This window comes from Hesperophylax consimilis, chromosome 16 (assembly GCF_061612785.1).
Source record: "Hesperophylax consimilis isolate HC1 chromosome 16, BYU_Hcon_1.0, whole genome shotgun sequence".
In the NCBI taxonomy this organism is placed as follows: Eukaryota; Metazoa; Arthropoda; class Insecta; order Trichoptera; family Limnephilidae; genus Hesperophylax; species Hesperophylax consimilis.
In genome coordinates, this window is record NC_142851.1 from 21645699 (window position 1) to 21661960 (window position 16262).

The 16262-nt window shown below is 32.8% G+C and overlaps 1 protein-coding gene across 1 annotated transcript in view; it reads right to left on the minus strand.

The window, feature by feature from the left end:
- Nucleotides 1–5910: 5910 nt before the first annotated feature.
- The window catches only part of LOC149416890 (uncharacterized), a 72796-nt gene continuing 62444 nt past the window's right edge, over nucleotides 5911–16262 (minus strand). The window contains exons 4-6 of the mRNA XM_089640676.1: nucleotides 10170–10274; nucleotides 9065–9190; nucleotides 5911–6582 (exon numbers count right to left, since the gene is read on the minus strand). Of these exons, the coding sequence (XP_089496802.1) occupies nucleotides 6476–6582; nucleotides 9065–9190; nucleotides 10170–10274 (338 nt within the window). The 3' untranslated portion in view covers nucleotides 5911–6475. The remainder of the gene's footprint in view (nucleotides 6583–9064; nucleotides 9191–10169; nucleotides 10275–16262) is intronic.

Consider the following 16262-nt stretch of genomic DNA (forward strand, 5'->3'; position numbering starts at 1 on the left):
TGGTAATTGTTTTATTGTATAATGTGGCAAATTAAGTTCTTTATAAAATGATCGTAAAGCATTTAAATATTTGTGTCTGAACGTCCGAAGATAAAATAAAAGCCACTTTGTGGCGATATTTTTTTGTTGAATAAATCAAAACAGGCGGATAAGTGGGAATTTATACCATATCTCCATCTACATAAGAGGTGTTATTGTAAATGTTAAAAACTGTAAAATAATACGTATAACCAGATAGAAAAATGCATGTTTCCTATTTTTTTTTTTAATGTCAAAACTAAATATAATAAAAAGATATTTACGATTGTTAGTGGCGGTCGGCGGGAGTTTGATTTATATACAAATCTACAGTTTTATTCCGAGGTTGATGAAATTTTGCAGGCTTGACCTTCAAAACAAGAGGTTAAGGTTGAAGGTTACTGTCTACGTGACATTTCTAAAAACCACCCACCATTCCCTTTTCCCGCCCCTTAAAGCAGTATTTTGATAAAATTTTGCCCAATTGACGTTCAAAATAAGACGAAAATTTCTGTCTACCTCTCATTTTAAAAAAAATCTGCAGAAGCTCGGGAAACGCCTGAAAGATCCGCTGTATAATTATTTTTTATGCAAAAAAATAATTATATATAGTTTTAATCCGCGATGGATCAAATTTTCCACACGTCTATCCTTCAAAACAACGAGGAACGTCACTGTCTGAGGCTGATTTTGAAAAATTCTGTGAAAAGCCCGAGCAACGCTGAGGAGTTCAGTTAGTATTATACATTATCTTGCCTTTAAGATTTCTAAAAAAAAAATCGTAAAAAAAGTATTATTACTATCCCGAAAACTTTGAATGAATTATTTCATTAGATTATAATATCGATTACCCATCGAACGCCCATCACTATTCTCTACATAAGTTTAGTGCCTAGCTAAATACAGCCTCAACACCAACCATTTTATGATTCCGTAGACTCGAGAGCAAACAATGGTATTGCAATGTTTAGTGTTGCATGACCTTTCACTTTCACATTTCCCATGAGACTGCCAAAGACCAGAGATGCAAATGACTACTATAAACCGATTTATTTGCTTCACACTGTATAGCCGATATAGCCCGACTGCAAATTATAACCGGTATTCTATAAATACGTCAGGACAGAACGAGATCTGAAAACCAGTTTTTAATAATAATTAATAAACATATTTTAAGGTGGAGTGAAATTATTTAATTCGAAATAATGAAAATATTATTACTAAACACGATAAAAAGGGGTCGGACAACCGAGTAGGTACTTACGTATAGTAACTAATCAGTTGTACAAAAAAGAAAAATAATACCATTCGGAAGATATTGCAAGAATATTGTTTGCGCTATATTCGAAATAATATATAAAAATGAATAAATTGTTTTGTCTTTATAAAAACTCAGAAATACAATATTGTATTGGTGATTTAATCCAATTTTATATTTGTATACCTTTCTTGAAAGAATTTAGTTTTTATATGTACAAAAAAATATTCGTAGTTTTAGAATATAGGCGCAAACAAAAAATAATTCCTCAGCATAGCGTGCAAAAAGTGTAGCTAAAATATTTAAATTAGCGCCATCTCTGAACGAGCAGCTTATGAAAAATTAAAAAAAATTGTCAACCCATCCAATATATTCAATAATCGAGGTTAGATATATAATCGGGAAGCTACTTTAATGTCAATTATTTTTCAACCCAGCTGAACTGTGATGAAATCAATATATAATCGGATATATCTGAGTATTTACAAAAAAAAAGCTTAGTTCTCGAACAGTCACGTTTTTCATAGTTTTTTACGTAAGTTACTCTGTGTTTCGCTAGATGTCTCAAATGCATCAAAAGTCACTAGAAAATAGAAAAGTTTCATGAAATTATATCATGGAACAGTAGTTAGTAGCGGCCTGCTTTGGATTCATTTGAGACATCTAGCGAAATATAGAGTAACTCTCAAACTCTGAAAAATGCGACTGTAATTTCAAGCTAAGAGCTTTTATAAAAGATACACAGATGTTGCTAGTGATTTGTGTGAAATTCGTGAACCACGAAATATTTTTGATACTATGATCACCATTTAATTTTATTACATTGTTGGCAACACATTACGCTATACGCATCATGACTTGGTCTTTTTCAACATATCTCTCGCCATACAGTACCAATGCGAATGTATGGCGATACGCTGAAATAGGCCAAGCTACGAAAATGTAGCGCGCTTATAGCATCGTCTGTCACAAGCTTTATGCCCTTTTCGTTTGTGGTATAGCTATACACGGTGTCCGGAATCTCGTACTGCAAGCAGGAAACTGGTGAATCTACATCGTATTTGGAATCGGTTTTGTTGTTTAACCTTTTTGATTTTAGCTTTCGTTTTTGAGTAAATTGAGTCCGAAGTTGGAATTGTTTAGGTAAAATAAAAAAAAATATGTATTGATTGCTAGATGTTCATTATCAGTTGTTTGATGTCTTCGAAAATGGGTCAAAGCATAGAATAGGCTTCAGAATTATTTTAACTCTTCAGTTGCCGAAAAAAATTGAAAAGTGTTTATAAAAATTTAAAAAATCAAAATGCTCAGTGCTCCATGTGATATAGATTTACCAGTCTCCCACTTGTTCTACGGATTTCTGGAAACCTTGTATAATCCCTTAAACATACCACTCTAGTAAGGAAGCTGTTAAATATGTACTTTATTGACAAACTTAACACACTTTATTGTTTAAAAATACACACAAGAGAAAATTATTGGTTTTGTATCACATTTATTTCATGTTCACATAACTAATATTGCTAACAGAAATTTGAAGAATTGAGCCAAACATTGATAAACATCATATATCATTTAGGTTTAGAAAAATGAAGTAAATAACTCATTTAATTTTTTTTACATATTATCACATCTCTATGGTGTTTTAAAGACCTATTGGTGAATGGCAATGTTTATTTACATCTGAAAATTTAAAAATGTATCTTCTTATGTACTTGCTAGTATTACTTTAAACAACAAAACACGAATAAAGCCAGTGTTTTTAAATACCTACATAAATATATAGATGGTGTGTAAGGTGTTATGAAGTTGTTTTATGATAGTGTAAGAAATGCTTGTCGAAGGACCTTGGATGTTTGAGCAATGACCACTGCACGTAAGACAATATTTGTTGTACGGATAAATAATAATGATAATGTCTTTTCTCCTGACAACATTTTTTTTTTTTTTTTTTTTATTGTTGATACATTTTTTTTTTAACAATATTTCATATTTCAATTTAGTAATGTTGGCCTCACTGGGTTGTTTACCCGTGCTGAGGCCCCCATTTTATAATTTAAGAATTTATACATTTAAAAATAAAAGAAAAACAACATTAAAATAAAGATAAATTTAAAATAGAAATAAAGATTAAAAATAAAAGAAAAATATCAAAAGAGAATGTAAATCGGTATTTATAATGATATATGTGTTTGTGCGTGTTGCGTGTTTTATATCTTTTTGTGTGTTGCGTGTATATGTTTTATTCTTTTATGTTATAGAATTTTGGTAATATTGTCTTTTTGTTCTTTAATCCATTTTTTTATTTTGTGTTTGAATTTATTTTTATTTTCCTCCATTGTCACTGAACACGAAACGGCTTGCACGATATTGGCGCGGATGATAATGTAATAAGGTAAGCGAGATGAGATCTCGCGTAAATGCGGTTTTATTGTGAGCGGTTCGGGTTATTGAAACAGACTTCACGAGTTATTGTAACACACTGATTGCAAAAGGAACATAAATGTGCAGGAATGGATAGGAAGGTAGGACCAAAGGACAACAATACTATCTCAGTACAGTGGTCGCAGGTATGTGTGTATGTGTGCATGAGATGTATGTATAAATTAATGTCTATTGTGTATTGGCGCAACCAATAGGTATTCGTAACATTGGTTTTTGTTTGTATGACGCCATTCCATGAGATTTATAGTGCACACCTTTTCACAGTAAAAATATTATACTTTTTAATAAATATTATCAACAGTTGTACGTAAAACTCACAGCTACACAGTCAATACTACAAAACAGCGCTAGATTGAAAGTAGTAGTACATAGATAGATGTTAAGTTTGTCTTCTAAACAATTCTATGTATGTGCACGGCATTCTCTTCATTTTGCATAATGACCAGATTTACAACAGTGATAGACATGAAATAAAAGATAATAGACAAGTTTATTTCTATTTATCAATTCAAATCACTATTAACTTCTCAAGTGCCAAAAGAACCCATTGAATACAAAAAAATGTATCCGTTGAGCGTCGGCGTATCTGCAGGAATATCTGACATTGAAACATTATTTTTTTCAAAGGAAGCAAATACTTGGGGGTGTGAAATTATAATATATTAAAATTAAAACACATTTTCTAACACCACCACTACTTAATGAATCAATGTCAGCCAACCAGGTTAAGCTACGATTACATATCAACTTTTTATAATCAAATTTCTGTCATTATATGTATTATGTTATTAAAAGAGGCAAACCTAACAGTGGCATAAATATAAAAGTATATTTAAATGACACGTGTACCCCAGGAACACAAATACCTCACCCATGCGCATGCCAAGACCTTTAAAAGGTGGAATTAGTCAAATATCTGGGTATTTTAATAGATAACTCTTTGACCTGGAGAGCGCACATTGAAAATACGGCCAAACGAATATGCGGACTAATTTTCTTCTTGAAAGATATAAGCAACATTGTTGATAAGAAAATCATTAAAATTGTGTACCATGCTTTGTGCCATTCAATTATCAGGTATGGCATACTTAGCTGGGGCGGTGCAGCCAAAACTTTACTAGATCTGTTAGCCAAGGCACAAAAAGCTGTAATAAGGGATAAAAAACCTTGTCGATGGATTTTTATCCATCGACACCCTTATTTAAGGAAACAAAATTATTAGACGTAAGACAGATTTATATTCATGCACTCATAATGTACTGTACGAACAATCCCAAGCTTCATAGTCTTGTAGATCACAGTTACACAATTAGTTACCAAAAACGAACACATCGTTTGGACAACGTTTCCATGTATTCCTGGCTCCTAAGGTGTATAATGGGTGCAAGCAGCAATGCAGTAAGGTTAAAACAGGCCCTCTTCAAAAGCAATTTACCGTATGGCTCATAAAATGTGGCAGAATGAAATCGGAAAGCTTCCTGAAAGAAATTATTGTCTGACTGAAGAAAGACCATTAAGTGAATTCATATCCATATTATTTATATTTATTATTTTTGTTTTTGTTTTACCATTTGTATAACGATATATGTACAACATTGTATAATTGTTTTTATATTTTATTTTATATGTTTTTATATTTTCTTATGTTTCCTTTATATATTTTCTTATTTATGTTACCACCATAATACGGGCATTTGCCTAGTTTGGAGTATTAATAAAAAATTAAAATATAAATAAAAAATATAAATGTATCTGTGTCTGTATTTACTATAATTAGTTGATATGTAAGTCCTGGTGAAGCTTGAGATAAGCAAAACCTGGTTGGCTGTCATGCATTGATTCATTAAAAGTGGTATATTACAAATTGTGTTTTTCTTTTAATATATTAATACAAGGGAATTTTACTCTTGGCACACTGAAGAAGTATTAGATGTTGGATGTTGGAGCTTGGCGTCCCATAGGTTAATGGCAAAATATAAACATAATATCAAAAATGATATTATTGAAACTACGTCTTATATTGTTAATTAACATGTGAATACATTGTAATATAATTTATTTTTAACAGTCAACATTTTACTGTTGTTTAAAGATTAATTTTCGATATTTTACTTACTTACTTCGAAATCTTAAATTTTCATAATGAATTAGAATAATAGGTACAGGAGGCGGCAAAACAGACAGTGCAGTTTTGAAGGACTATTAAAAAACGACGAAAAAGTCCTAAAGATTACATCAGAAATATGATGGCCCCCAGCAGCAATACATTGATGATTGCAATTGGCACATCTCGACGGGTATAGCGGCGATTTCCTCCAGAAGTCGATCCTTGAGTTCTTCCAAGGTGTGGGTTTTTTCTTCATATAGCCCCACATAAAGAAAGCCCGCTGGGTGGCGACGAAAGAATGGCTATTTTCAAGAAACGTGCAGATGGCGAAGCCCCGGTGTAGTCTGACCAAACGATGGTAATGACAGAAATCGGCACGACTCTCCCGACATTATGAGACCCATCCTAGGTTCCTACAACCACCACGTGGAATGTACCGGCCATTCAAAATTGCACTGTCTCTTTTGCTGCACCTTGCATTTTTGATATTAACAAAAACAAAACATTGATTGTCTTTGAGACTTTATAATTTAAAAAGCTTTAATTTGGTCTGCTGCGTAAATCTACATATTATAATATAAACAATATAACTTTTACAAAATAGATTTTAACTTATTAATAATAATTAGTTTGTATCACTTGGTTTCTTAACTAAATAAAGATAATTTTATCAGCACTGCACAAATCCAGGGGAGTATCCATAGTTTTTGGTTTGGTTGGATTCCTTCTGCGTTATTAAAGAGGTACTTCTTCCCTGAAAAAAGTAAAAACGAATTTTTTAAAACTTGCTGTGTTAATATATATAAAAATTAATGAAGGATTAACGATTTAATGAAGATCACCAATTGAGCAAACCTTTATTTCTGATTATGGAATAAATTTAATATTGTATTATAATTATAGTTTATTATTATAGTTTGCATTATAAACTATATTTTGTTGTTCTAAATTACAAACTTAGTAAAATTTAAGGATTATTGTTAAATATGGGAGATAGCACAAGACAGTGTGAATTCTTAGAGCTGGGTACACTGTCTCCTTATCAACAAATTAATTAATATTACCTAATAATGTAGTAGCAGAGAGTTTGGACGAGTAGGTACTTCAACAAGATGCACTACAAAAGTCCCGTACAATAACGTTAAATGTCCCGCCAACTCATAAAATTTTATGTATTTATTATATACAAAATATATTAACACAAAAAGGTTTTGCATTAAAAAAAATATTTTTAATATTACAAAAGGTTTTGTATTATGTAAAATATTTTCATTTAAGAGGAACGACTGTGCTGCCTTTTTCATACAAAACTTAAATTTTGGATCTGAGTCCGAAGTACCCATAGACATATGAATATTAGTAGACCTGCCCTAAGTGATTAAAAGCGTATTATTCCCCACTCCTCATACCAGTTCCATTGGAGCCGGCTGGGCTCGCGTATGGCCTCCCTTGAATCTTGAGAATGTGACGTCATCATTCTTGTGCGAACTAGCGTCAAGCTATGGTCGAGTTCATTTCACGAAATAACACGGCAAAATGGTGGCTTGCGCTATGAAAACTTGTAAAAATAGAAGTGAAAAAGAGAATAAACCCAATGGTCGTATTACATTCCATAGGTAAGCATTATTTTACTTTGTTTTAAGCTTATTCACATCGTATAATATGGATCAGTTTTAGAAACATATACTATCACGGGAATGGACGCGAATCACAAAGCCGTGCACAAGAATCAGGGATGTGCCTTCGCCTTTTGCGCTTTGATAAAATACATATAGTATCATTTGGAACTCCGTCGTATTAATAAAGGATAATAAACCAATAATTTTTAAATTTATTCCACTTTAATGGCGTTATTACTAAACGAGTTTTGATGGTTATCAATTGTGAAAAATTGGCATGTTTGGAAGTAAAATGTAGATACAGTGAGCATGTTTGGAATGAAAAATGTATGTGTCATTTGCTGTCCGATGATATTTTTTTATCTATTAAAATTAAAAATATTATATTTTTCTATCGCACGTCGCCACCGATCACATATTATCTTTCATACTATCACACATCGCAACGGACCACGTGTTAGGACGTACGCGCTTGTTTCGTTTGTACGGTACTGCTGGAACGAGAAGGACTGCATATCACGTAATGCGCTAGGTTATACCGAGTGGCGATGTGTGATAGAAAATCATTTTTTTTGTTTTTAATTGAAAAAGTGTCATCGGAAGGCAAAATGATGTCCAAATTTTTACTCCAAATACTCTTAGGAATCGCTGGTAAAAGCTGTGTGTACATAATTTCATTTGTTTTTTTAGTTGTTTTACTTTTCTATTATCTTCTTAAAAGTGAAATGTTATATATTTTCTTAAAGAATTCAATATTTTATTATTAATAGGTACAGAGCGGTTGTGACAACCCTCCGACATTGGTCGAATGTAGCGATTCTCAAGCGTGCGCATCGTTGTTACTGGGAAGTAAATTATGAACATTTATAAAAGTGTCTTAACTAAATACGTAAACTAAATATTCGACTCTGAAAATAGAAGAAATTTTTTTTGCCGAATTTGGACTTCGCAAATTTGTTCATAACGTGGCGAATAATTTGCGCTCCCATGTAAAAATGTCTATTCATTCAAAAGCAGATTTTACTTTTAAGAACTAAATGGTGATATTATAAGGCGAGATGCCTATATACTATCAGATTGATTTATTGACGAATCACAGTCAGCTTTACCCTCTTCGTTCTTCAACAGTTGATTTTACCCCTCACCCTTAAGTTCTAGTCTATTAATATTCATATGTCTGTGGAAGTACCCAACAAAACTGAGAAATTATTATCATAATCAAAATTTAGAGCAAATATCTAGTACAGATATGTGCAACTTTATTTAGTTGTATTATACATTATAAAAGGATAGTCCATTGAAGAGATCAGTTTTCATGATTTTATGGGCAACTTTGGCAATTATTTTGTGTGGTATGCCATAGTCTCACTGGCTCCAGACGGTTGGGAGCAGTTAAGACTCTTGTGAGGTATTCACATTAAAAAGGGGGGATTATTTGTCTATCTTACAGCATGCATATATGAAGCATAAGTTGATCTCTGGGTTACCTTCCTCCTACAACTTGGGTCTCAAACTCTTGAAGAGAGGAGACCCAGGTTCACCATTCCTAATATCACACACAGCATACCTAATGTATATGTATATATTTAATTAATGAAATGAACAAATTGGACTTACATTTGACAGCAAGGTGTTTGTCGCAACAGCAGTTCCTGAGGCGCACATACTCCTCACAGTCACTGGCAATAGGGCGACACCTCTCCGTCCCGATGTAACAAGTGTGGGGGACAAACGGGAAGGCCTCTGAAACAAGAAAATGTCTACGTTATCTCTCTGGTAAACTCCTATGTCTACTCTACACTCGTGTAGAATTGGATAGGACCAGGGCCGGTCCTGTGCAGGTGCAACTGAAGCAGTACGCACCGGGCGCCTACATGTTGAGGCGCCAAGGAGCCAAGAAGCCAAGGCCCTGATAATAAAGGAATGTGCTTAATTTTTCTATGTAAAACCAAATTACACCTAACACAGCGCTCTTGAGGTTGTAACTTGTGAAGGCGCCGTTTGAGTCAGGGCTGACCCTGGGTAGGACACGATTTCAGAATGAGTTTGTATTAGGTACTCAATACTGAAATGGGGTTTGAGATGTCCTACCTCAAATGAGAGGTGAAGTGTGAAGTGTGAGGTGTGAAAGAGTCAAAAAGAAGGTAAGATCTTGTACATCCAAAGCATATTTTCCCAGAATATTTTCGCATCCCGGAGGGAGGGGTAGCTAGAGAAATTCACATTTGTAGTGCACTCATCACTGCACTCGTGGTAACAAAATACCAGCTAAGAAAAAAATAGGGGCCCTAAGGAGAATCATAAGCAAGCATTATTAATTCACGTCATTATGTTCTAAATGTATTTGTCAAGCGGGTTCTACTGTTGACTTTTAGATAACTTAGACCAGAAATTAATAAAAAAACTACAGACAAATAATTGACTAGCCCAATGAAAAATGTTGGATGTGTAAATTGGTAACTTGTCGAAATTCAGCAATTTGCACATCAGTCATTGTTCATTAAATCCAGTGAAAAAATAAACTGATGAACTAATTTTCCCCTTACTTGGGGATAAATAAATAATATTAAAAATATACAAATTCTTTCTTGTATCTTTAAAATATTAAAATACTTGGTTGAGCTAGTCAACAAATCCGAGACAAAGCCCGAGGCAAGGGAGGCACAAAAGGTAATTGATCAACAAAGCAACAAGTCAACTTAACATAAAGCATTTGAATTACCCTTGTATCTTTTGTCGCAGCAGCAGTGATCGCTCATCACATCTGACCCCGTGCAGTAATCCATCTCTCTCTGCGTGCACTCCTTGCATCCGGATACTTCTGGCACTGAAACAAATAATTCTAAATTATTAATATGCAAGAAAGATCACATCATTATATTGCATCACCTTTATTACATCAACATTACATCAACAACATCACAACAACGACATCACACCAACCAGAGGACAAATTTCATAAAGGTATCTAATACATAGGTTTTTTAGAAGGTTAGACTTTGACTTTTATGATAAAACTTTACTTTATCATTTTTTTAAAATTAATTTCAGCGAGAAGAGAGGTGTGTGTATTGCTGTTGTGACACCACCTTTCAGAATCGAAACGATTGAAATTACTTCATTCATGCTTGGTGACTAGATCTGAATAGCCAGGTACTTTCCCACCTTTCGCCTCGACACCTCTTTCTCCTTTAATCATGTTTATGCAAGTTTCTCAATAATTTACAATGTTGTACGACAATTACTTTTCAATTATTTTCAGTGTTTTGGGACGATTTACGATGTTTTTGCAGGTTTTTAATAATTTTTGATGTTTTACGACAATTTACCATGTTTAAGCATTATTTTCGATCATATTCAGTGTTTTACGATGAATTATGATCTCTTGCAGGCTAAACTTTTCATGTTTTTCGACGATTTACCATGCTTGGGTATATTTTTCACCAATTGTCAGTAATTTACGACGTTCAACGATGTCTAAGTAAATTTCAATGTTATACGACAATTTACCATGTTTTGATTATTTTTCAAGGTTTTACGACGATTTACCATGTTTAAGCATATTTTACGATGTTTTTGCAGTTTTTTTAAAAATAATTATTGAAGTTTTACAATAACTTAAAAACTAACTCCTTCAACCTCGCGACATATCTCATTAGACCAAATAGTTCCATTGGCAGTAGGCAGGACTGGTAGGACCCTTGTGCAGTAATCACATAAAACAATATAAAATATGTTGGAAGCATAAAAACGGAAATTATGCTAAGTCAAATAGGTATGTAGGTTCTGATCTAATAGCTAATAAATAAATGATATTTTATTTAAAATATTGGTTCTGTCATTCATTGGACCCGTAAACCATTTATCTCCCACATCTTGCGCCAATTTTCCTGAATTCGTTGCGATTTCGACACGAAACTGGCGTCAATTAAAGGATGATTAGAAACAGTTAGACCAGCACGAGCACGAGGATATATTGGCTAATTAATTATGTTTGCCGACCATTTTCGGAGGAGACTTAAGTGCTTAGAGCCGTGGCCAAATTTGGGCTAGAATCTCGTCAACACCCAGAGGCGGACTGGGCGGACTGGTACAAGACAACCGACCAAACTAAAATAAAGAATAGTCAATAATTTTTTTTTTTTAATTTAGAACAATCTTCGATTTCTGCTACGACTTAACAATGTTGATTTTCAGTTGGCCAGAAGAGGGACTAAATAATCTTGTTTTCTGTTATTCGGCTATCAAAAGATTTGTAAATAGGTTGCTTCAAACTTGATTTGTATGATATAAGGCGATTAATATAATACGAGATACATAATATAAGAAAATTGGGGAAAAGTTAATTCTCAGTGTTAATTATTCGTGGACTTTGGAAAAGTGAAGCACAGACATTATTTTTTTTTTTTTTTAATGTATATTTTATTTAGTTATAAGAGTTTACATCTTATACCTAATATATTATTTTCTATGACTAATAAAATATTATTTACTACTTACATACTAAAATTTAGATTTCACAACATTGAGACATAATCCACGAAAAACTGCAAGACTTTTAGCTTCCTTAACAATTACCGGGAGTTCATTGAACATTTTAAAACCTTTATAATAAATATTGTTTTGTGTTCCCGATAAATATGTTTTAGGAAGCCTAAAATCGTTGCAGTTTCTCGTAGGATATAAATGAACTGCACTATTAGTTCTAACATTCTTTGACATATAGTCAGGTAACATTTTATTTTTTAGCTTATAAATAAACACTAAGGTATTATAAACTAATCGTTGCCACACACTTAAAAGATTGAGTTGACGTTGCATGGTTTTTATTCTGATGTACCTGCTACAACACAGTATTGACCTCATGCCTCTGTTCTGGATTACTTCCATTCTCTTAATTTGTGTTTTGTTACTTAGAAATATTACACTTGTACAATAATTCAGATGGGATGCTACAGTGGTATTGTAGACCAATATCCTTGTTTTAATGTCCAATTTTCCTTTTATCCTACTTAAGAAATTAACCTTTTTCGCAATTTTTTTATTTAAAATTTCAAAGTTAGTGTTAAATTTTAACTTGTTATCTATTATGATTCCCAAGTATTTAATTTCTTTTACTTCTTCAATATTTTGATTGTCTATATTTATGACAGCATGTACGTTTAGTTTTTTCCCTAATACCACGAATTTACTTTTAGTTACATTTGATTTCAATTTATTTATGTTTAACCACTTAGATAATTCATTAAGTTCATTTTGTATTTTTGACAACGCATCTTCAATATTATTTGCTATAATATATAAAAGTGTGTCATCTGCAAAAAGTTTGATGGAACAGTACTTTAAGCACTTCACTATATCATTAATATATAAAATAAATAGGAGCGGTCCCAAAACAGATCCTTGAGGAACTCCAATGTTGATTTCTTGTTCTTCAGAGATAGTATCTCAAATTTTGGTTTTTTGTTTTCTATTTTTTAAGTAATCTATAAACCACTGCAATTCATTAGCACGAATTCCTATGTCCTTCAATTTCATTATTAGTCTTTCTCTGTCTATCGTTTCAAAAGCACGTCTAAAATCCAAGAACACCGCTATTGTGATTTTCTTCTGATCCATAGCTGTTTTCCATTCATTTATCACATAATTTATTGCTGTTTCACAGGAATATTTATTTCTAAACCCAGATTGTTCTTTTACTAGAATGTTATTTTTTTCTATAAATTTACTCATCTGTTCTTTCACAATGCATTCTAGTAATTGTTCATATTTAGGCAATCCATTTATTGGTCTGAAGTCTTCGAAATTTTTAGCATTTATTATTTTGGGCACTGGTGTTATTATGGAGGTTTTCCATGACTGCGGAAAAATTCCCTTAGTCAGAGATTCATTTATTAGTGCAACTAATCTGTCTCCTATAGCTGGTAGTGCATCTTTGATTATGCTTATAGTAATTCCATCCGGTGATGATTTTGGTTTCATTGTTTTAATGGTTTTCATTAAATACTCATTGTCAATTTTACTAAACCTGAAAATATTTTTATTCTCTCTTTTTTCCGATGATTGCGAAGAGGTATCTGCGACTAATGGAATACTCTTATTTATGTTTTCGACACTAAGTACAAAATTTGTGTTAAATTTTTGGGCTATTTTAACTGTATTATCTTCAACTCCATCTGGAAACCGAACTTCCTTAATGTTTTCCCTCTGTTTGCCGCTTATAATTTCTTTAAGTGTAGTCCACATTTTTCTTGAGTCACTTTGAGAGGTAATTATTTTTTGCCTGATATACGAATTTTTGGTGTGTTTTATTTCTGTACTATACATTTTTCTAAGTTTCTTATAGGTTTCCCACCTTTCTTCAGTGAATTGTATTTTACAGGCTTTATAGGCTGTATCCCTTTGTTTTTGTAGAATATGTAGGGATTTCGTATACCATTTATTTGTATCTTTTAATATAATATTAGTTAAAGGCATTAGCTCATTTACTACTGTTTTCAGATGTCCTACTAGTTCATCGGCTTTTCCGTTATTCTGGTTAAGCATTCGTGTGCTTTGGAAAAGTGAAGCACAAACACTTTTCTCGAGGTTAAGCATTCGTGGGCTTTGGAAAAGTGAAGCACAAACACTCTTCTCAGGGTGAAGCATTCGTGGAAAATTATAAAAAAGTTTGTCATTTTTTTGTGTTCGGACGAGATACTGCTAGTGAAGGTTAAGTTGTTAGAATTGCGGAAAATGCTTATCCTTGAAAATTGATAATTATTTTTAATGGTTACAGTATTTCAAAATTTCTTATTTATACAGATTACGTGCAATCAATAAATTTGCGCACTAATACTTCAAAATCGCACGCACTAATCTTTTAAAATTTCAAAATTAAATTAGAATAACCAGGTGATAATTATTAATTTTACCAAATAAAACCCATGCCTAGGAATATCTATCCATGCCCATGATACATATATTATCAAGCTGTAATTCTGCCATAAGATGCCTTGCCATGATCACAACATTCATTGGACCATTTGAACTAACGCGAGAATCACACAACTTTGGGTGAATATCGCATACCGCGTTGATCTGAAAGAACCTTGATTTCATAATTGGTTTTAGTTTTATAAACCGTTTTTTCGTATACAATTAATTTATATATTATCGATTGATACGGTCCGTTTAACAAAACCTCTTGTCTACTAGTTTTGCGCAATTTACACTATCTCTGTTGTTGTATGAAGTCGCAAGTACTAGTATTTTGAGAATTTGGTGAATTTTAAGCGACTTTCCAGTAAACAACTTCATCATCTTTCGAGCTTTGTGGTTTCACTTTGCAAATGAAGTTTGCAGGTATGTACATATATATACGTATTTTTGATCTATCTGATGTTAGAGTTGCCACTTTGAACAGATACCTATAATTTGTATGTTCTGTTTCTTAAACACCGAGGTTCCCCTCGGGTCTATGCCCACTTTGGAGATGTTATTCACTTACTTACATGGAGGGTGTAAACCTGGATCAGTTTGTAAGCATAAGGAGATTTAAATTAATATAAATTATATTAATATATATATTAAATAATCTCTTCAAATTATTCGTAACCCGGTTAAAAACGAGACTGCAGGCCCTTAATGAATGATTTAATAGGTATCCTGTTAAACTTTTAGTAATAAGATAATGTATTACCGTGATGTCGGAATACGTTTTCATAAAAATCATTATATTATCATGTGTATGAACACGTGTTCCGATATATTAATAATGTACTAAAATTTTAACGGTAAACGACTTGCAATCCCGTTTTTAACCGAATTTTATTAAATCAGCAATACTCATATTTCTCCGTGTACAAAAGTTCAGTGTAAAATTTGGGTACGCACGTTGCTTGTCTCTCGACTGTATAACTTATTGAATTTACGGAAAAACGCTACCTATTAGAACAAACTGTAAATCTCCAGCATCAGAATTAGTAGGGTTTTTAAAGTAATTATTCTTCGTTGTTATAATCAAGGGTTGAAATGTGTAATTTTATGTAGAAACTTGCTCATGTTTTGCATGGATCCTTGGTCCGCCACTGAACATGATTCGGTTCCCCAAAATCCAATTTAAGAATTTACACTCAGCGGTCTCAGGCTCGGTATATCAGTCAGTCCGTATCCTCGCTATGTGCGACATTCCGTTTGCGTAAGTAATTACGTAGGTACTCCAATCTCACTGAAATATACGTAAATTGCATAATTTTATCAGTATGGACTGTTACATTCATCGAGCGATGTGGGACGTTAGTGCTATTAATTGATAATCAATCTAAAAAAGACAAATAGTCTGGTAAGATACGAGGAATTTTTCAAGCTGAGGATAGTGTTTTCAGTGGTTTGTTTGTCATAATTGCATGAATAGTGCATTGACTCCAGCAAAAAACTCCTATTTAAAATTAGTATCCTCGCATATAGCACCAAGCTGATTGAAGTGGGAAACTTTTTCAAAAAATCAACTCGTAAATTAGCCCGCCTAAAACATTTGACATTTTCAAAGCTCTCGATCTACCGATGACGTAGCAGCATATATGTACCACTCACGCACCATAGAAAATCAAGTACTTTCCTCTAATAAAATCATAGACAATACGTGTAATATTGCTGATACATTCCGACCTCTGTCGGGAAGTGGGTTAATTTCCGCAACCAAGATTCCACTTCATTCTGCAAACAAAAGTGAAATTTAAATTATATATTTTAAAGAAATACTCGACGAGAGAATTTGACCCTGCCTGCAACTTGTCTGCAATAATTGAAAGCTAAGGTCTTATTCACTGAACCA